Source organism: Sinocyclocheilus anshuiensis, unplaced genomic scaffold (assembly GCF_001515605.1).
Source record: "Sinocyclocheilus anshuiensis isolate Anshui unplaced genomic scaffold, SAMN03320099.WGS_v1.1 scaffold107, whole genome shotgun sequence".
Taxonomy (NCBI): Eukaryota; Metazoa; Chordata; class Actinopteri; order Cypriniformes; family Cyprinidae; genus Sinocyclocheilus; species Sinocyclocheilus anshuiensis.
This window is the reverse complement of record NW_015549584.1, coordinates 1,738,001-1,758,989: the sequence shown is the minus strand read 5'-3', so window position 1 is coordinate 1,758,989 and position 20,989 is coordinate 1,738,001. Positions and strand designations below refer to the sequence as shown.

The 20,989-nt window shown below is 37.3% G+C and overlaps 2 protein-coding genes and 1 pseudogene across 3 annotated transcripts in view; 2 read left to right on the top strand and 1 right to left on the bottom strand.

The window, feature by feature from the left end:
* The window catches only part of LOC107657910 (leucine-rich repeat and IQ domain-containing protein 3-like), a 4,339-nt gene extending 2,573 nt beyond the window's left edge, over positions 1-1,766 (bottom strand). For both annotated transcript variants that reach the window (XM_016446213.1, XM_016446214.1), the window contains exons 1-5: positions 1,552-1,766; positions 1,086-1,377; positions 683-1,006; positions 456-586; positions 176-308 (exon numbers count right to left, since the gene is read on the bottom strand). In XM_016446213.1, coding sequence (XP_016301699.1) covers positions 176-308; positions 456-586; positions 683-1,006; positions 1,086-1,352 — 855 coding nt within the window. In that variant the 5' untranslated portion in view covers positions 1,353-1,377; positions 1,552-1,766. The remainder of the gene's footprint in view (positions 1-175; positions 309-455; positions 587-682; positions 1,007-1,085; positions 1,378-1,551) is intronic.
* A 72-nt stretch (positions 1,767-1,838) lies between these two features.
* On the top strand, positions 1,839-7,416 carry LOC107657851 (fucose-1-phosphate guanylyltransferase-like; annotated as a pseudogene).
* Positions 7,417-9,111: 1,695 nt separating this feature from the next.
* tnni3k (TNNI3 interacting kinase) lies at positions 9,112-20,508 on the top strand. Its single transcript, XM_016446155.1, has 25 exons — positions 9,112-9,211; positions 9,409-9,517; positions 9,658-9,743; positions 9,977-10,074; positions 10,207-10,317; positions 10,415-10,513; positions 10,594-10,732; positions 11,296-11,440; positions 11,580-11,684; positions 11,835-11,929; positions 12,065-12,214; positions 12,516-12,602; positions 12,721-12,777; positions 13,110-13,202; positions 13,282-13,339; positions 13,415-13,609; positions 14,729-14,833; positions 14,997-15,049; positions 15,550-15,602; positions 15,871-16,003; positions 17,299-17,408; positions 18,630-18,689; positions 18,768-18,937; positions 19,724-19,803; positions 20,084-20,508. Exons 1-25 carry the CDS (start codon positions 9,172-9,174, stop codon positions 20,158-20,160), a joined length of 2,508 nt encoding a protein of 835 aa, XP_016301641.1. The 5' UTR covers positions 9,112-9,171; the 3' UTR covers positions 20,161-20,508.
* The last annotated feature ends 481 nt before the right edge of the window (positions 20,509-20,989 follow it).

Genomic DNA, 20,989 nt, shown 5'->3' with positions numbered 1-20,989 from the left:
TATATATAGATAGATAGATAGATAGATAGACAATATTTATTATTTTAAATTGTAATAACGTTTCACAATGTTACTGTTTTTATTGTATTTTTGATCCAATAAATGATCAAATATAGCATTTTAAAAAACCCAAACCTCTGAATTGTAGTGTATATCAGTCAAATATAGTACATACTTGTTCAGGGTGGTCATCTGTGTCCTCCTCCATGGTTTTCTGAGACTGGGATTGTACCTGGTCAATTTCTGTGCTCAAAGGCATGGAAATTAATGGTTTCTCAGACGTTATCTGTTTCTTTGTACTGCAAAGCCTGACAATGAAGAAATCCTCTTAAAACCAAAAATCCAAATAATATCTTTATCAATAAGTAACGGTTTTGTACCTTATAGTGAACAAAATAAGCAAAAAAAGTTCCATAGCAAATATCAAAATATTTTAAAAAATGCAGCATATTTACCCAAGACTTTTTCTAATTAAATGACCTCGAATCCAGCGTTGTATAATAAGTGTAGGGGAATAAACGGCCTGAATCCTGTTTATCTCAGAGATTATTTTATATGTCGCTTTCATCTCTGTCTCAAATGAATACTGAGGAAAAAGAAAACATCCAAATAAGTTTTTTTTCCCACTTAGACATAGCAGTAAACACAACAAAGAAGACTAGGATAAATAATGAGCACTAACCGACTTTGTAGATAGGTACAAACTGACACAAAAGTGTTGATTCATGGCTTTGAATCGAATAGGAAGAGACCACTTTTGAATGATTTCCTCATCAGAGATAACAAAGTTGTCCAAGGCCTTCAGTGACCATATGCTGTTGACCAGACAGTGCCTGTAGCTCTTCTTTAAACTGAGCGGGGTGTCATAGAGAGTTAAAGCAGTCAGGTTTAAACAGCCAGACAGGCCTTTAATATTGTTCCAAGTTGATATATTATTGTCGTGTAGATATAGAAGCTGCAATTCTGTCAGATGACTCCAACATGAAGCATCAGGGAGCTGAACAATCTGAGCAGAAAGATGACTGTTAGTGATTTGTTCTCCTTAAAATGAATCAAATATTCAGGGAAGCAAATGAAATAAATACCTGATTTCCTTTCAGATCTAACTTCACCAAGCGAGTGCATTCCATCAGAGCTTCGATCCTAGTCAGAAAGTTGTCAGCCAAGATGCAAATTCGCAGTGCTCTGCAAGATCCAATCTGATCCAGACTCTTTAAAAGCAAACTACTCAATCTGACCATCAAAATGTCCTTCAGGTCTTTCTCACTCTCTGATGTCCAGTAGCCATGATCCAGGATCAGAGACTGAGAGCAGTTTACCAAATAGGCCCAGTATCCCTCCATAGAATCCATTTTCACATCTTTGTGAAATTCATCTCTTCCATTTTTTGAAGGAAACATTTTTTTCATATCACAAAAACATCCTGAGGTAGGACTACTGTCAACAGTTCATGATTATAGTATTATTCCTAATACATATTTGGACATATTAGCATATTTCACAAAAACTAACCTGTTCAAATTCTCAGTCTGCTCTTTTGTTTGTTCTTACCATGGTTTTGTGCCTGGCTCTCAGCTGTATTCTTTTGTTGGCCGAATGAGTCAAAGATAAAAGTTGCTATGACAACATTAGTTGGAGATACAAGAAGCTTCTCCAAACATTTTCTTGAAAACCACTCACACCACTTTACAAATAAAACGAATACTGCTTTGTGTCGGGAGGTTGAAAATTATGAATAATTAATTCAGTTTAATGTATATTATTTGATGGAGAGTAATATGTATGGACGTCAGAGTTTGTTTGTCACGTGACTGGAACCCGGAAGTGCTTATGTGAACACAAGTTACGGGACATATCTGATGGTTTTAAGTAGTTTTTTGAAAACGCCAAAATAACTGATCATTGTCGCACATGTTTCCGTACATCTGTTATTGATGTCCTGTTGTTGGTTCATATTTGTGGTTGAATAAAAGTGTCAGATGTTAGTGTAGCGATTTAGACAGATAAAAGGATTTGAATGGTCAGACTTGCTGATTCTCATAATGGCAGAGCGCTTAAACATCCATCTGCAAAAATCCACCAAGGACAAACTTGAAAAATTCAAACAAATAAGAGGTAACGTTTCCGTTACATCTTTCAACTTTTCTATTTTTTTTACAGCTGCTTGACTTGTTGACTGCTGAGATTGCTGCTGCTGAGCGATTGTCTCATTCTCATACCATGGTATTTACTACATAGTTAATTCACTTACCATGGCATATGGTAGCTACATGCCCAAATAAACATGGTAATACTGTGGTACTTTTCACTGAGAATATTCACTTGCGTGAGATTATTTGGGTCATTCAAGTCAAGTCAAGTCAAGTCACCTTTATTTATATAGCGCTTTTAACAATACAGATTGTGTCAAAGCAACTGAACAGCATTAATTAGGAAAATAGTGTGTCAATAATGCAAAATGACAATAGTAAACACTCATTTTTCAGTTTCCTGGGATTCGGTAATCTTTCAGTCCCCCAGAGTTTCTAAAGTGGTGGTTCACCAAAATTAATTGTTAGAAGCTTTTCACAAAACTTTGGGATGCCCTTTATAACGAATAAAAATAATTATTGCATTTTAATATTTTCTAGCATAAATTAATGTTTTATATCTATCTTAAACCAAGCATTTTGTCATGTCCCTGAGGCACTTCACTGAGTTTGTACTTAGAAAATTATTAACAAAATGTGCATAGTGTTTGTGATTTTTGAAACAATGTAAGCATTTATGTGTGTTCCTTTCTTGTAAAAAATATTTTTCAAAAACAGAAAGCAAAATATTTTATAAAAACAGACTTTAAACTTTATGTCCCTCAGTCTGAACTCAACCCTGTCACACTAACCATTCTGCGCCCATAATAATTTAGACTCCACTCATATGTGACATCATTTCCCAGTAAAGACATCATTCCCCAGAAATTGCATCATTCAGGTCTCTTTAATAGTGGTGCAGAAAATGGTTAGTAGTATCATACTTTTTATTCATATTTTTGAGGCATGTTATAGTCAGGGAGGGTACTGTCAAGCTTAACAACTCAAACCCATCACATTAAATTAAGATGGAAAATTATTACTTTTTCAACATTTTAGTATATACAATGTACTTATTTTATTGCTGCCATATATGGTCTACTTTCCTACACTATATGAGGAGCAGTGGCCATTTTGAGTGAAAAACCACAACCCCGTCACAAATATATGTATTTCTCATTGTTACGGGGTTGTAAACTTGTGACAGGGCTGAGTTATTTGCTTCATTTATTAAGATATAAAATAGTCATAGTTTTAGTAAATATATGTACTCCAAAATCATGACAACTCATATTTTTGTTTTTGGTTGACGATATGAGAGAGAAACAAAACAAAAATGTGTTGTGCTGTAAACATTTGTTACAGTCTTCAACCCTGTCACACTTTGTCACATTAATATTTTTAGAAAAATACAGGGAAGACAATAGTTCACCCAAAAATGAATATTAGCCCATAAATTACTCACCCTCAAGTCATCCTAGGTGTATATGACTTTCTTCTTTCAGACGAATCCAGTCAGAGTTACATTAAAAATTGTATTTGATCTTTCAAGCTGTTTAATGCCACTCAGCGGGTGTTGCATGCATCAGTCCAAAAGCTCCGGGGGGTGAACAAAGGCCTCCTGTAGCGAATCTAGATTAAATTGATTATTACATTTTAAATATGGATATTTTTCTTACAAAAACACATCGATTCGCTACAGGAGACATTTGTTCATCCACCCCCACCCCCCCACATGTTAAGGGCTAAAACAATAAAATTGTGGTTTTAGTTAAAATTTTAAATTAAAAATATTTTTTACAAAAATAAGAGACCATAGACACACAATTTTTTAGTTTCAGTCCTGTAAAAATGTGACAATTATGATAAATGTTACATTTGTTATCATTAAATTGTTATCAGGGCCACATGAGCAGTAGGTACATGTTTGTTTTATAACAATTTCTGTGTAAAATCCTTTTTAAACCAATCCCATTTTGTCCGTTACGGGGTTGAGAAAAAAAAGGTGTCTAAAGCTGAAAAAATTTGAAAATAATAAAAGGTCTTTAATGCCTGAGGTGGGAAAATATTATTTTTTTGGAGGTTTGATATGTGCCTAATGATGTGGGGTATTTAGAAGTTGAATCACATGTAGTTGAAAAACACGTATATTCCAAGTTGAAATCTTACCGAATCCCAGGAATGACCCATTTGTTGCTCATGAGGGTTTCTATAACTATAAGAAGAGTAAAAGTTATTTATTTCCCATCCACAGGTAAAGAAGTTCAGTCTGATGAATTCTGGGATCTTGTGGTCATCACTGCAGTGGATGAGGACCAGAGGTCTGCTTATGGAATTCAGATCACTGAGAAACTGGAGAGGAAAGAACTGCCTCTTGGCATCAATTATCATGTGTTTGCAGATCCTCCAGGATGCAAGATTGGTGAGATATATAAAAATATATTTTAAAAATTGTATTTAATGTACATTTTTAAGAGTTTTTTCTTCATCTGAACATACAGGTAATGGTGGATCAACTTTACATTCACTGCAGTGTCTACATGATAAATATGGCAAGTCACTGTCAGGATTTAAAGTCATCCTTATTCATGCAGGTACTGTATTAATCTATATAATATTCATCACCTCATTCATGCATTTTGTTTATTGTTAATGAGCTGTAATGTACTATTCAAAAGTTTGGGGTCAGAAAGATTTTTTACATGTTTTTGAAAGAAATCTCTTATGCTTACCAAGGTTGCATTTATTTATTGAAAAATACAGTAAAACAAAACAAAAAAAAAAATAAATAAAATACACTGTGACACATTATTACATTTCAAAATGACTATTTCTGTTATATAAATATTTTAGATATATTTTTAGAATGTAATGTAAATGTAATTTATTACTGTGATGTCAAAGATAAATTTTCAGCGTACATAACTCCAGTCTTCAGTGTCACATGATCCTTCAGAAATCATTCAAATGTGCTCATTTGCTGCTCAAGAAATGTTTTCTTTTATAATTATCAATGTACGAAGACAGTTACGCTGCTTAATATTTTTGTGGAAACCTTGTTACATTTCTTTTCAGGATTCTATGATGAATAGAAAGTTAAAAAGGCAAGGCAAGGCAAGTTTATTTATATTGCACATTTCATACACAATGGCAATTCAAAGTGCTTTACATAAAAGGAAGTCAAATAATCATAACAAATAATCACCACAATAAAACAAGGAATTTATAAACTTTTAAAATGATTTAAAAATTGATTTAAAATGAATTTAAAACAGTTAAAATAGAAAATGATTATACATAAAATACAGTGCAATCAGTTCGGACGCAGCACAGTGCTCATTCAATAAATGCACAGCTAAACAGATGAGTTTTTAGTCTGGATTTAAATGTGGCTAATGTTTTAGCACATCTGATCTCTTCTGGAAGCTGGTTCCAGCTGCGGGCGGCATAATAGCTAAAAGCGGACTCCCCATGTTTTGTGTGAACCCTTGGAATTTCTAACTGACTCGATCCTAATGATCTGAGTGGTCTGTTAGGTTTATATTCGGTGAGCATATCTGCAATGTATTTAGGTCCTAGGCCATTAAGTGATTTATAAAAGAGTAAAAGTACTTTAAAATCAATCCTAAATGTAACTGGAAGCCAGTGTAAGGACCTGAGGACTGGTGTGATATGCTCAGATTTCATGGTTCTAGTCAGAATCCTGACAGCAGCGTTCTGGATGAGCTGCAGCTGTCTAATAGTCTTCTTGGGAAGGCCGGTGAGGAGACCATTACAATAGTCCACCCTGCTGGTGATAAAGGCATGAACAAGTTGAAGGCATGAACAAAAAGGAACAGCAATTATTTGAAATAGAAATCTTGGATATATTCATTTGTATGCTTTTGTTAAAATGTACTTATTTATCTATGCATTTTGTTACATATGCAGGAGGATTCAGTCAACGTTTGCCCAGTGCCAGTGCCCTGGGTAAAATACTCACAGCTGTGCCCCTGGGAAACCCTTTATATCAAATGCTGGAGCTCAAACTTGCAATGTATGTGGATTTCCCCTCACACATGAAGCCGGGAATGCTGGTTACCTGTGCTGATGATATAGAGCTCTACAGTGTCTCTGACCAAGAGAATGTGGTGTTTGATAAGTCAGGTTTTACTGCCTTAGCACATCCCTCCCCTCTCTCTATTGGTACCACTCATGGAGTTTTTGTTCTCGAACCAGCAGGGACGCCCAGATTTTGTGATATGGAATACAGAACTTGCTCTCAATTTCTGCACAAACCAAGCATCGAAAAGATGTTCAAATGCAACACCGTATGCAAGAGGGAAGGAGAGGAGTTTGTTTACACTGACAGCATTTACTATTTTGATTACGGGACTGCCATGACCCTGCTGACCTTGTTCAGTGAAATCAGCCCTCTGACATGTGAAATCGATGCTTATGGAGACTTTCTTCAAGCCCTGGGGCGAAGAGCTACTGTGGATTACAGGAAAACACTGCCAACGTCACAAAGAAGGAAAACGGTCTTGTTGAGATTCGCAGAAAGATTTTCCATCGTCTCAAAGGCACGGCACTCAGCGTCATCCTGTTGAACAACTCCAAGTTTTATCATGTCGGCACCACAGAGGAATACTTGTTCCACTTCACCGCTGACCCCTGTCTCAGAGCAGAACTCGGCCTGCTCTCTGCTGCCTTCAGTGTGTGCGACTTGGAGCCATCAGAGAAAACTAGAGTTTGCGTGTTGCACAGCATCCTGCATCCCAGTGTGACTGTATCCCAGGGCAGTGTTGTGGAATACTCCAGACTGGATGCTAGAGTTAAAGTCGGAAGTAGATCTATCATCAGCGGCTGCTGGATAGGCACGGATCTAACAGTGCCAAGTGACACCTTCATACACTCTTTGTCTGTAAACCTGGATGGAAAAACGGGTTTTGTGACTGTGGTTTTTGGTGTTAAAGATGATCTGAAGAAAAGTGTATCCAGTCCTGCTCATATGAAAGCATTGAGTTTGTTTAAGGTTAATCTGGAGGACTGTGTTGGACTCTGGGGTTTGTTTCCTGAGAAGGTCAGGTTCTCAGGAGACACATCTATGTGTAGTTTGTGGAACGCCTGCATTTTCCCAGTGTGCTCCAATCTAAAGGATTCATTTGTGATATCACTGGGGATGCTGAAGGCACTGGATAGTGGAACCATTTTCACACTATCAAAAAAAGCCACACTAACCTCTTTACAAGAAACTCTGCAGAACAAGAACCTGGAGGAAATGCTGAAATTTAGGAAAGAACTTTATGAAGACATTCTTAGGGTGCATTTCTTTTATTTCTTCATTCAGTTTCTTTTACTAAATTGATTCGATATCAGTTTTCACACACTGTTTTCTCTAAATCTGAGCAAACCGTATGCCACAGTAGAGATAGTCCTGATTTTAGTCTCAAAACTCAGTTTTGACAAAAGGTTACTACTTTTTGCCTTGTAGGGCAGTATAGCCATGCAACGCTGTCTTATGGCCAATTTGTACGTATTTTACGAGGTAGCTAATTTGAACAAATTCGTACCTTACTCGACCTTACTCGTACGATTTTGTATAATTCTGTCAGTTAATTTTAGGGGCGGGGTTAGGTGTGGTCCTTCGTACAAATTCCTACGAATTTGCCACCTCGTAAAATACATACAATTTTTCCCAAAGTTTGTGGGTTTGTACAAATTAGCCACCTTGTCAAAAATGTACGCATTGCCATGAGATCAGGTTGAGCCATGTGATGAAAATCTTAAATTGCCCATAACAAACACTATAGAAATACCAAGACAGTGCACTCACATTGCTACGAATGGGAGAAAGTGCAACATGCAATATGGTGGAATAAGTCCCTCCTTCTGAATAAAAGAGCCAATTGGCAGTTAGTAAAGTCATGCGTCACTGCAGCTGCCATTAAGAGCTTCGTTTGCCATAGCAACAGTCAGTGTCCTGAGACGCACTTGCACGCTGGCTGGGCCAGTCTGGAATATAAGCTTTTTTTCATGCTATTTGAGCATACGAAACATTTCATGCCAGATTTTGTTGTTGATTAGAAATATGTTATTTAAATATCAGTGTGGCAAGCAGTTTTTAAGATTTCAGGATTTCACCATTTGAGTAGATAGGACTTGCATGTCCAAAATAGCTACCCATAGGCATTGCATTTTTTTTTTTTTAAGATTTATTTTTGGCATTTTTACCTTTATTAGATAGGACAGTATTTCAGACAGGAATTGAGGTGGGATGGGATTAGGAAAAGTGCACAAATTGGGAGTCAAACTCGTGACGCCCCAAAGTGCAACAACGCTATATGTTGGTGCGCTGCCCACGAGGCTATTTGCGCCGATGTCAGTGTTTTTCAATTCAATGTTTATTTTTGTTTTTTCCAGGCATGTTTGTTTATTAAATTTGTGTTGGATCAATTTAATTTTGTGTGTGCAGAGTTATTCCTTCTACTATGTTTAAATATTTATCTTACTTGGAGCATCTTCACAAAACACCAATCAAGGCATTAGAGAGGTGTGTCCAAATCATGTGTGTAATCTCATACACAATTATCATTTAATTTACCCATTTTAAACTTCGTTGTTCAGGAAACATTTCTTATATTTTTGTGGAAATAGTGATATGTTTGGTCAGAAAGTTTATTTTATGATTTTTTTTTAATTTTTTTTTTTACATTTTATCAATGGAATGCATCCTTGCTCAAAAGTATTAACTTCTGTCAAAAAAATAAAAATCTTACTGACCCCAAATTTTGAATGGTAGTGCATTTCCTTTATAGAACACAGAATCATCTGTTTTAGTCACATCCAAGTTCAGAGAGGGAAAGATAGAGAAATATTGATGAGTCTTGATGCAGCTATTGTCTGAAGAGAGAAATTGACCGTGGCGTCACCCTGTAATAGGTACAGATCCTTTGAGAGGTCAGCTGTCATTGTCACACGTTCCACACGAGGCTGATGTATTTTTAGAAGGGGCTGTGATCCCTTATCGGACTCTTCTCTATTGTGCCAAAGCATTGTGTTACCACTGCATGAGACTTTCCCTCCAGCTAACCGTGTACAAAAGTTTAAACCAACCAATCTGATGGGGAATTATAAATCAAGACCCACTCAAACCTGTACAGGTAAACATTAAGTTTCTTCAGTTGGCTGTTTGATTCGTTCAGTTTATTCGTTCGGCTGATGCTAATATTCAATATTTTCAGTCTTTTAATCCTTGTTGACATTTACAGTCTTCTCTGACAGTGAGTAATGATTGTTCTGTATGTAAAATTGGATTATCGTGTCCATGTTGTGGTCTTGATTCAACGTTTTGCTTTAGATGAGTGGAAAAAGAAAGTGAGTGAGTCATATGCTGTTATAATTGAGAGACTGGAGGAAGACTTGAAAATGAAGGAGGAGGAGTTCAAGGAACTCAAGCATGTTTTCAGGTGAGACTGCTTGAAACTAAGTTTTGTAGTGTACTATTATTAGTGTTTACAAATGTGGCTTAATGTGTGGTCTTCTATTTTAATAACACAACTGAGGAAAGAATGAACGTGGAGATCTGTTTTATATGTTTTTGATACAGCTCAGATGAAGCATTTAATAAAGTCAATCTGAATTATCGCACAGAGGGTGGACTGTCCCTGCTGCATCTCTGCTGCATATGTGGAGGTAGAGCTAAAACATGTTAAACGTTATCTGCTATAATGCAGTGATGTTCATTTGGAACATTATATATGACTCATTCCAGTGTACTCATGTTGAATCACTAACATTTCACTTTGAAATGATATTTAACTTACTTTGTAGGAGCAAATGTCCCCCTGTTGATTTGCTTGATTCATTACCTTCAGTTTGTTATGGTACTTTCCTATAATTCAAGCTGTTTTCTTTTTTGCTACCAGGGAATAAAGCTCACATCAGGACCCTCATGCTGAAAGGTCTGCGTCCATCCAGACTTACCCGGAATGGATTCACTGCACTGCACCTGGCTGCATTCAAGGTCAGTCAAGGCTTAATAATCCCAAATGCTGTGTGCTAGGAATTAATCATGTTAAAAATGTTTATGATGAATTGAGTTTCGGCATCAATATTTAAGATGTGATAAGAGGTTATTTTTGTTTCTTTGATGTAGGGTAATGCTGAACTGGTCACTGCGCTGCTGCATGGTGGAGCAGATATCCAGCAGGTGGGGTATGGAGCCCTCACGGCCCTACATATAGCTACTGTGGCCGCCCATCTTGAGGTGCGTGTTGGACCTGAAATTAAACTATGGGGTTTAAACCGAGTCATTCAGAAAATGTGATGGACTAGGACTAGGTTGTCCCTACTTTTCCTTCAAGGTTGTTGATATTCTCTTGCAACACGGGGCTTATGTCAGTGTCCAAGATGCAGTGTTCTTCACCCCTCTGCACATTGCAGCTTACTTTGGCCATGAACAGGTCAGTCTTTACTTCATATCATAAATGTCCAGGGCTTCATAACAGCTTACTCATGATCTTTTTGTTTTCTTGTGAAACAGGTATGCAAGCTCCTGATGAAGTTTGAGGCTGATGTCAATGCGAGTGGAGAGGTGGGGGACAGACCGCTTCACCTGGCTGCAGCTAAAGGCTATCTGGGCATTGTCAAACTGCTGATGGGTGATGGCAGCAAAACTGATGGTGAGAGAGAGTTTTTTTTAGTGTATCAGTGTATTGGTATTTAATTGATCTTGATCGTAAACATTATATAGGCCTATCTTTAAAGGAATAGTTCACCCAAAAAAAAAATTTGCTGTGAATTTACTCAATCTCAGGCCTTCTTCATCTGAACAGATTTGGATAAATTTAGCATTACATCATTTGCTCACCACTGGATCCTCTGCAGTGAATAGGTGCCGTCAAATTGAGAGTTCAAACAACTGATAAAAACATCATAATAATCCACAAGTAATCCAAACAACTACAGTCCATCAGTTAATGTCTTGTGAAGTGAAAATCTGTATGTTTATAACAAACACATCCATAATTAGAAGTTTTTTTCTTTTTTTACTTTAAACCGTTGCTTCCGGCTTGAGTCCTCTATTGAGAGTATTTATACATTTCTTAAAAAGAAACGCTAAATCTGTTCCGATGAAGAAACAAACTCATCTACATCTTAGATCTAGGCCTGAGGGTAAGTACATTTTCAGCATGTTTACATTTTTGGGTGAACTATTCTTTTAAAGCATATCGCTCCTATACAGTCAATGCTCAAGACAACGAGGACCATGTTCCCCTTCATTTCTGCTCTCGATTTGGACACCAAGAGGTTGTCCGTTTCCTTCTGCAGGGCACCTTTGACATACAGCCGCACTCTGTGAACATCTATGGTGACACACCTCTCCACCTGTGAGTTCTATTTCAAAGTGAATCACACACAACACAAGGTGGCAGTTAAACTCAACAAATGGCCAAAGTGAAATTAAATAATCTGGAATCTGGATAGCAGTTATAGTGATTGTGATTTGAGTCTCATATTCCCCATCAGAGCTTGCTACAATGGAAAGTTTGAAGTGGTGCAGGAGATTATTCAGTTGTCGGGCACAGAGAGTCTGTCTAAGGAGAACATCTTCAGTGAGACAGCTTTTCACAGGTAACGTTCCACCTGACCACTTCCGTTTGTTACACTTTCATTAATTTATGGGCATATATAGAAATACGTATTCCTCCAAAGACAGATTGGGTTAAGATACCTGCTGATCCTGTTGTTACACACTAAATTAAGGTCTAATGTACTCTGTAGTGCCTGCACCTACGGCAAGAACCTGGAAATGGTGAAGTATCTGCTCAGTCAGAATGCCGTGAGCATCAACCATCAGGGGCGAGATGGACACACAGGTATGATGACAGCGGTAATCTGGTTTACATAAAAAAATTATGACAAAAATTCTTGACTTGACATCTCAGTGTTATAAGACAGACGTTATATGTTTTGTGTTATGTTGATAGTCTGGTTGATATTTGAAACAATAGGTCTACATAGTGCCTGTTTCCATGGACACATCCGACTGGTCCAGTTTCTTTTGGACAACGGGGCAGATATGAATCTGGTAGCTTGCGACCCCAGCCGCTCCAGTGGGGAAAAGGATGAACAGACATGCTTAATGTGGGCCTATGAGAAAGGTCTAAGATCTATCTATCTATGTATCTATCTAGCTATGTATCACATCGTATCATATCTATCTATTCTATCTCACATTTAACACACACACACACACACACACACACACACACACACAGAGACATATATCCAGTCAGAGAATGTCTAAAATGACAGAAAATAGGAACGCTGTTCTTGATCTATTACATTTTCTAACTCTACGTGACGGGTAAAAGCCTTGATTTTCATATGTGTGACTGACAAATATACATTTTAGTATATATATGTTGTGTGTATGTATCTATGTGTGCATGTTCATTTTAGGCCATGATGCCATTGTTACTCTGCTAAAACACTACAAACGACCTCAGGATGATTCACCCTGCAATGAATATTCTCAACCAGGAGGGGGTATGAGACACTCTCCACATGTTGCCTGACAGATTTGTACTGTGAATTAGCTGGTTGGACAAATCTGTTGCTGCTGTGAATTTTAGGGAAAGTATTTTATTGTTGTTTTCGGTTGCAGATGGATCTTATGTTTCTGTTCCTTCTCCCCTGGGAAAGATCAAAAGTATGACTAAAGGTAAAGCACACACACGCACACACAGTTAGCTGACTCCATGAATCACTGTTGCTATGATACTCTTTTTCTGTGCTGAAATACTGCTACCCACAGTCACCAAAATCTTCTGAGGGTCAGTGAGTCAGAAACTGTCTCCAAACATCCTCCCTCTGCATAACTGCTACAGTTTAAGCCTTTAAGTTTGTATCTGTCACAGACATTGCAAATAACGTGAACCATCTTTCGTGACTCATGGGCATATGTCAACAACATAAGCTGATTAGAGTTTCATACAATGATTGATGTGAAGGTATCAAACAAACAAACTCCTGTTTACCCTCTTTTCTCCTCAGAGAAGGCAGATGTGCTTCTCCTGAGAGCAAGTCTTCCATCAAACTTCCACCTTCAACTTTATGAACTGGAGTTTAACGAGATTGTTGGATCAGGTATGTCAGTTTAATGATAAATATGAGCTCTCCCTGAGTCCCCCATTAAAACCTAATCCACTAAACACTGCAACTATAGGCTCCTTTGGAAAGGTCTACAAAGGAAGGTGCCGCAATAAGATAGTTGCAATTAAACGGTAAGAGCTTTTTACTTGCTTTTCCTTATTGTCCACATCATGTATACAAAGTGAACAGCTATAACCTTTCCACAGGTACCGCGCAAACACATACTGCTCAAAGTCAGATACAGATATGTTCTGTCGGGAGGTGTCCATCCTGTGTCGTCTCAACCACCCCTGTGTGATCCAGTTTGTGGGGGCATGTTTGGACGACCCCAGTCAGTTTGCCATTGTAACCCAATATGTGTCCGGAGGATCACTGTTCTCATTGTTACACGAGCAGAAGAGGTGATTTTAAGAATACTATGTGTATGTATGTGTGTATGTGTTTACACTACTGTTCAAGAGAAATGTATATAATTTTTCATTTATAATATTACAAAAGATTTCTATTTCAAATAAATGCTGCTGATTCATCAAAAAGTCTTAAAAAATGTCAGTTTCCACAAAAATATTAAGCAGCACTGTTTTCAACATTGATAATAGTAAGAAATGTTTCTTGAGCACCAAATTAGCATATTAGAATGATTTCTGAAGGATCATTTGACTCTGAAGAATGAGTAACGATTGCTAAAAATTGGATTTACGATCACAGGAATAAATTGCCTTTAAAATAAATCTAATAGAAAACATTAGAAAATGTTTTTTCTTACAAAAAAGAAAAAGTTTTTTTAAAATGGTAATATTTCACAACATTATTGTTCCCTATCGAAAGGTAACTCCCGTTGCATCGTCTTTTGATGACTTGTTTGGGGAAACTCCTGTTTACGAGTTTCCCCAAACAAGTCGTCAAAAGACGATGCAGCACTCATTCCCTTATCTCAGGGAACCGAGGTTACGTGAGTAACCGGAGCGTTTTTACTGTATTTTTGATCACATAAATGCAGCCTCAGTGAGCATAAGAGACTTCTTTCAAAAACATTTAAAAACCATTTACCGACCCCACACTTTTAAGTATAATGTATATTGTATCATTTATAACAAACATTATGTATATATAATGCAGTTCTACAGTGTTGATTGAGAGTGTGGGGGGGGGAGATTTGATTACATAACTTGCAATGTTTTATGAAAGTGGGTGGTTAGTGTTGCAATTCCCATTTCAACAGTAACAGCAACTCTTCTAATTGGCGGAACTCGATGTTAAGATCATGAATAGGGCCATTTTCAAAAAAGTTGGAGAAGTCCTGACTAGAACGTAACTATAAGAGAAAGAAATCTGAAGCAATCTAGGATCTGTTTTTAGGACCTGCATCAATTCCACTAAGCGTCTGATTTCTACTTAGTGCTCCATATGCAGTTTAAGGTGATCATCATCTCATTGATCTGTTTGAGTTGGAATGATGGGTTTGTGTATTGATCAGTGGTGAGGAGGAGGTGTTCACTTAATGATGTCTTTACATCCAGAATCATCAATCTGCAGTCCAAGCTCATCATTGCCATTGATGTAGCGAAGGGCATGGAGTATCTGCACAATCTGACCCAACCAATCATTCACAGAGACCTCAACAGGTCAGTCACCATCATCATCATCACATGCTTCGTTCAATAATCATGGTGTTTCTCTGTCCGTTTGTGTAAACCCTCCTATTACATTGTACTAGGCAGCAGGGTGAAATGTAGCATTCTGAGCTCTTTGTTTTAAACCTCCCTTCATCCAATGATATCTTTTCAGTCATAATATTCTACTGTATGAAGATGGACACGCTGTGGTGGCTGATTTTGGAGGTAAAAAAATGTCACACACTTTAGCATTGCACTTGAACTTAAGGAAGTCTTACCTCAGTCTGCTTTATTATGTTAGAGCAAAAACAGTTGAGTCAAGTTAAAAATCTTGGATCCAAAATCACATTTATGCCTGGAAAAAAAACCTGAAAGCTTTTGGATTTTGAAAAAAAGAAATCGTGACGATTTCTTCTTCATTTTTTTTTTTTCAAAATCCAAAAGCTTTCAGGTTTTTTTTGACCATGTGAATTTCTTTGTGCAAATGGTCAGATTTTCCAGCTTCAAGATGCTCTTTGGATAATTGAAAATCTTGCTGATGTCAATCAACAGCTTCAGTGCTGTGATCATAAAAGCAAAAGTGGGACAAACCAAATACTAAGACATGAAATTCATGTTTCAGATACTGATGATATAATTTAAAATGAAAAAAAAAACTGTATTAAATTAGGAAAAGACACTTTTGATCTCCACAATTTAAAAATACTTTTTTTATTGTTCTGCAGAGTCTCGCTTCCTGTTGTCTGTGGATGAGGATAACCTGACTAAACAACCTGGGGTACATGCATTCTGTGTTCTTGATGAATTCTGTCTATTAATTATCACCTTAAAAAGGTAATGCATTAATAATCTCTTTCAGCACATGCAAGCTGTTTTAATACTGCCTACATTGCGGTTTTGGCTCTCTTGTACGTCATGTTAAGTACGTCAGTGTGTCTTTGGGGAGTATGTGTGCCTGTCCTTTGGGGTTAGCAGGCATTTTGTAAGTTGCACATTGTTTTGTGTTCGTCATTTTGCTCTCATTATGCTCTCATTATGCTCTGCAGAACCTGCGTTGGATGGCCCCAGAGGTGTTTACCCAATGTACACGCTACACGGTGAAAGCGGACATGTTCAGCTATGCTCTCTGCCTGTGGGAGCTGCTCACAGGGGAGATTCCATTTGCACATCTCAAACCAGGCACTGCACTGTGATACCTAAAACTGACCCTCAATGCCCTTTAGACTGGGTTATATCATTTAATTTTCTCTGTATTTTGAACTTTTTATGAGTTTTTCATCTTTATTTTCAAGTTGATTAACAAAATATTCATTATAAAATACTAAAAATGAAAATTTACTCACCCTCAGGCCATCCAAGATATAGATGGGTTTGTTTTGTGATTCAAACAGATTTGGAGAAATTTTGCATTACTTGCTCACCAGTGGATTCACTTCAGTGAATGGGTGCCGTCAGAAACAAGCAGTCCAAAAAGCTGATAAAAACATTGCAATAATCCACATGTAATCCACATGAATCCAGTCCAATTAACTTCTTGTGAATCTAAAAACTGTGTTCATAATAAACAAATTTAGCATTAAGATGTTTTTTAACTTGAAACCATTTCTTTCACTGGAGGAAGCGTTACTATAGAATATGGAGTTGTATTTTGTCCAGAAGCGACTGTTTAAATTTAAAGGGTTAGTTCACCCAAATATGAAATTTACTCCATGATTTACTCACCCTCAAGCCATCCTAGATGTATATGACTTTCTTCTTTCAGACGAATACAATCGGAGATATATTAAAAAACATCCTGGCTCTTCCCAGCTTTATAATGGGAGTGGATCGTAGCCCAAAATTTGAAGTCCAAAAGATTGAACCAATTCATTATAAAAGAAGTCCACACGGCTCCGGGGGGTTAATAAAGGCCTCCCGAAGCGAAGTGATGCGTTTGTGTAAGAAAAATATCCATATTTACAACTTTATAAACCTTAATCTCTAACTTTCAAACTAACTGTCGTATGCGCAGGTACGTAAAATCATGGGGTAATTTTCATTTTTGGCTGAACTATCCCTTTAAATTGCTTTAATAATGGATTTGTTTATTACACACATGCAGCTTTTCACTTCATAAGATGTTAATTGGTGGACTTGAGTGATGTGGATTATTGTGATGTTTTTATCAGCTGTTTGGACTCTCATTCTGACGGCACCCATTCACTGAAGAGGATCTACTGGTGAGCAAGTGATGTAATGCTAAATTTCTCCAAACCTGTTCTGATGAACAAACAAGTAATTTACATCTTGGATAGCCTAAGTGTGAGTAAATTTTCATTTTCTGGGTGAACTATCCCATTAAAAATATGATGAAATATTAAAACAGATGAAAATATATATTTCAATTAAATGATCAAAAAAGTGTATTAATATTATAATAATATAAAAATTTGAATTAAAAAGGTCTCACTCTCATCTCTGTGAACTCTTTACAGCTGCAGCTGCTGCAGATATGGCGTATCATCATGTCCGCCCTCCTATCGGATACTCGATTCCCAAACCCATCTCAGCACTGCTGATGAGAGGCTGGAATGTCTGTCCAGAGGTGAGTGACCCACATCCAGCCCAAAACATGCTCAGAAAAGAAGTAGGTTTATCAAGAGATATGCACACTTACTTTAAATGCATGTAAAATATATATTTTTTAAATCACTATGAAATTAGATTAGTTGCTTTTCCACAGTTTAAATTCTAACATTTAGTTGCTTGCTTTCTAGGTAAAGAGGTGCGATAAACCACTCAAATTTTTGCAAGTACATAAAGCATCATTTAAAAAAAAAAGTTGAACCAAAGTTGAAATAAAGAGCTTAAACTAATTTAGAAATATCCAAATTCATATGGCCCTATTAAATCCATTCATGAACTACTACTCTGTGCCACTGAGTCTGTTTATAATCAGTTAGATTACCCAGAATGCCTTATCTCTGTAGCTCAGGACAAGTTGTATTTCTGTTTCTGAGCATCCAGTTGCTAGCTTACCGTGTCTCTCTACAACAACAGGTGTTATTTCTTATATACAGCATCTTTGCAATGTTCTCAGCGCTGGTCCCTCAGGTGCGGGGCTGAAACTGTGTCAAGCGTGCTTGTTAGGAATGTGCCCTGGTAACAAGTGCGGCTTTACACTATTCTCTGGAGCACAGAGCTTTTGCTGAGCAACACTTTAAAAGAGCCAGGATGCCAACAGCTTGTACGGTGCTTTCATTTAGTGTCGCTTAAAGAGATGAACAAGATTCAGTTTTAAATAACTGCTTTATATTTTAATACATGACTTTTATATTTAAATAATGTCATTTATTCCGGCAATTTTCAGCAGCCATTACTTCAGTCTTCAGCGTCACATGATCCTTCAGAAATCATTCTGATATGCAGATTTGCTGCTCAAGAAACATTTCTTACTATTATCTAAGTTGTGCTGCTTAATATATTTATGGAAACCTTTATGTACATAAACAACATAGGATTCTTTATACAAAGCAATTCATTGCAGAATTCACTTTTAATACATGCTTGCTAAATAGTATTTTTTAAAACCCCAATCATTTCAACGGTGGTGTATATATGGTCTTCATAATTCATGTGTGTTTTTTTTTGTGTCTCGTTTCTCTGATGAAGTACTGTATCTGGTCTTTTGAAGTCCTTCACTCTGAATGATGCTTGGGCAGCGAGTCCTCTTCAGAGGAGCAGCTGATTGGATAGCCAGAAATTATTTCCTGTACTTCAACCAAACCTCTCTGATGAAAATCCCCTATTTTTGACCCTCTGACAGGAAAGACCCGAGTTTTCGGAAGTGGTTGCCAAACTAGAGGAATGCCTGTGTAACGTGGAGGTAGCATACATGCACATATCTACTATACATTGTTATTTTATTAGTCCAGTACTTATTCATATTTCTATGTGTGTCCAGCTAATGTCTCCAGCCTCCAGTAACAGCAGTGGTTCTCTTTCGCCCTCATCCTCCACTGACTGCCTGGTAGCACGTGGTAGTCCTGGACGAAGTCACGTAGCTGCCCTTCGCTCGCGTTTCGAGTTGGAATATGCCCTCAACGCCCGTGCCTATGCATTTTGGACCCAAAAGTACACAAATCTATCACAAACCTATATACTATCCAAGAATGAGACTGTGATTTTGCAAACTGAGTTGTATTTGCTAGGAAAAGCCTCCCACCAACTTATTGCCAAACTACATTAGTGAGAAAACAAATATGAATTTAAATAGAGGCCATTGTGTCATACCCATACATTAATGGAGGAGTCAGGTCACCTTGCTCTTTTGTTTGGTCACTCAGTGCTATGCAGTCCAACCACAACACTTCTGTACAGTCTGAAGTGCTGTTGCTTGGAAACCAGGGCATGAAAACAAAAGAAAGCAACTGCAATGAAACTTGCATGACATTCACACTGAGAACCTTTGCTGGTGGTCGCCTCTTAATTCTTTATGGGTGGTGATGAATGAGTGTGTGTTTTGGAGGAACCTGGCAACTGTCAACAAAACCGCCAACTGAGAAATTACTAGAAGGGACTCCTGCTTTGGAGCCTAATTTAGTCATAATCTTTGCAATATGATGTTTTATGTAACCAGATCTAGCAATGTATGCAGTTTGGTGGTATGAGCAATAAATTAGGCTAAAGTGACACTGTGAATGACTAAATAGAAAACAAATTCAATAGAGGATCATCTGAGCAGGACAAACCCTGCAAGGCCTCATTGAGCTGATATGACAACAACAAAGCAATGGAAGTGTATCCTATCTAGCATCATTAAAATTTCATATCGCAGAAGAATCGTGCTTGTTCTGTGGTCTTTAGTGTAAACCAATACTAATCGCATTGTTGATTCAATCCTTTCTTTTATTTTGACAGCTCTGGTCGGAGGTCTTCACAGGGTTTGTCCCTGGATGAGCTGAGGAGGAACATGCAGTTCCCACCCATAGACCGAAACGGTTCGTGTCCAACTGGAAATGACTATCAAACTTGTGACTCATCTGTTTATGTAACAGCTTAATGGGGGGGCAACATTATTTTTCATTTTAATTCACATAGAATATGGCAACAATCATGTGCTGATCAATCATGATTGTTGATCCATGCAAATTTGTTTTGAAGTTAACATGACATTTTCACAAAGACGAGAGCACTGTGTGCGTGTCAGCATATGGTGCAACAAGTGGGTGGTTGTATTAGAGTGCGTGTCAGTCACTGTGTTCCGTGCTGTTCCCGCAGGATATGTGTCAGATCCCATGAGCACCATGCGTTTCCATTCATGCAGCAGCAATGGAAGTTTTGAGGACAGCAACTAGAAGCAGCAACTCTCTGAAGAACATCACACGCAAACACACTTGCATACATGACATGTCTGATTACCATAATTATGAGTTTTCGACTTTTAAAAACCACTGTTCACATTGTTGTCAAAGTCGTAATGTTCAAAGAGCTCCAACTTCTTTCAACCAAAATGGCACGACAAACATGAATCAAAACCTCACAATGAGTCATTTGGCAAATAAGAGTGTTATTAAATAAACAAATAATTCAGAGTAGAATATCAGAATTGTCAACTTGTAATTATTATGGTGAACGCACCATATTTAGTCTAAGGACACATAACACTCAATTTGGATGATTTGTTTTCTTTTTTTTGTGTTATTTTTCAGGCATTGTGTGTACTTTTGTATAAGAATGAAGATTTAAACATACTTATTATTCAGTTATACATTTTCATTATACATACTATATTATCTCAAAGTTTTGATTTCAAAGTCAAAACATTTATTTTTATTGTTTTTTATATTGTGTTTGGTGTTTCAGTGTCGAGTAAGTATCTGGTAGAGCAGGACAAATAAGTGTATTTCAGTATTTTATTCTAATTTCAAAAGCAAACAGCTTTTTTAGACAAATAAGCCAGCATGTGAAACAGGAACTTGACAAGATCATGACTGATGTCACCTAACAACACCTGGCCTTGCTTGTGGGATCGAAAAATCTCAAGTTTTGATTTTAACTCCAATGATCTGTATGAATATGACAAGAAACAAAGAAGGTATCATAGCAATGTATGTGAACTAATCCAGTGTAAAATCATAAGAACACCATTAAACTAGTGCCAAAAATCAGCAAGGTGTTCATGTC

Excerpts from the sequence above, each read along its gene's own strand:
- tnni3k (XM_016446155.1), top strand. The coding sequence starts at position 9,172 with ATGGGGAATTATAAATCAAGACCCACTCAAACCTGTACAG. Across the intron at positions 9,518-9,657 it reads GAACTCAAGCATGTTTTCAG|CTCAGATGAAGCATTTAATA; the intron begins GTGAGACTGCTT and ends TTTTTGATACAG. Across the intron at positions 16,004-17,298 it reads ATTTGCACATCTCAAACCAG|CTGCAGCTGCTGCAGATATG; the intron begins GCACTGCACTGT and ends AACTCTTTACAG.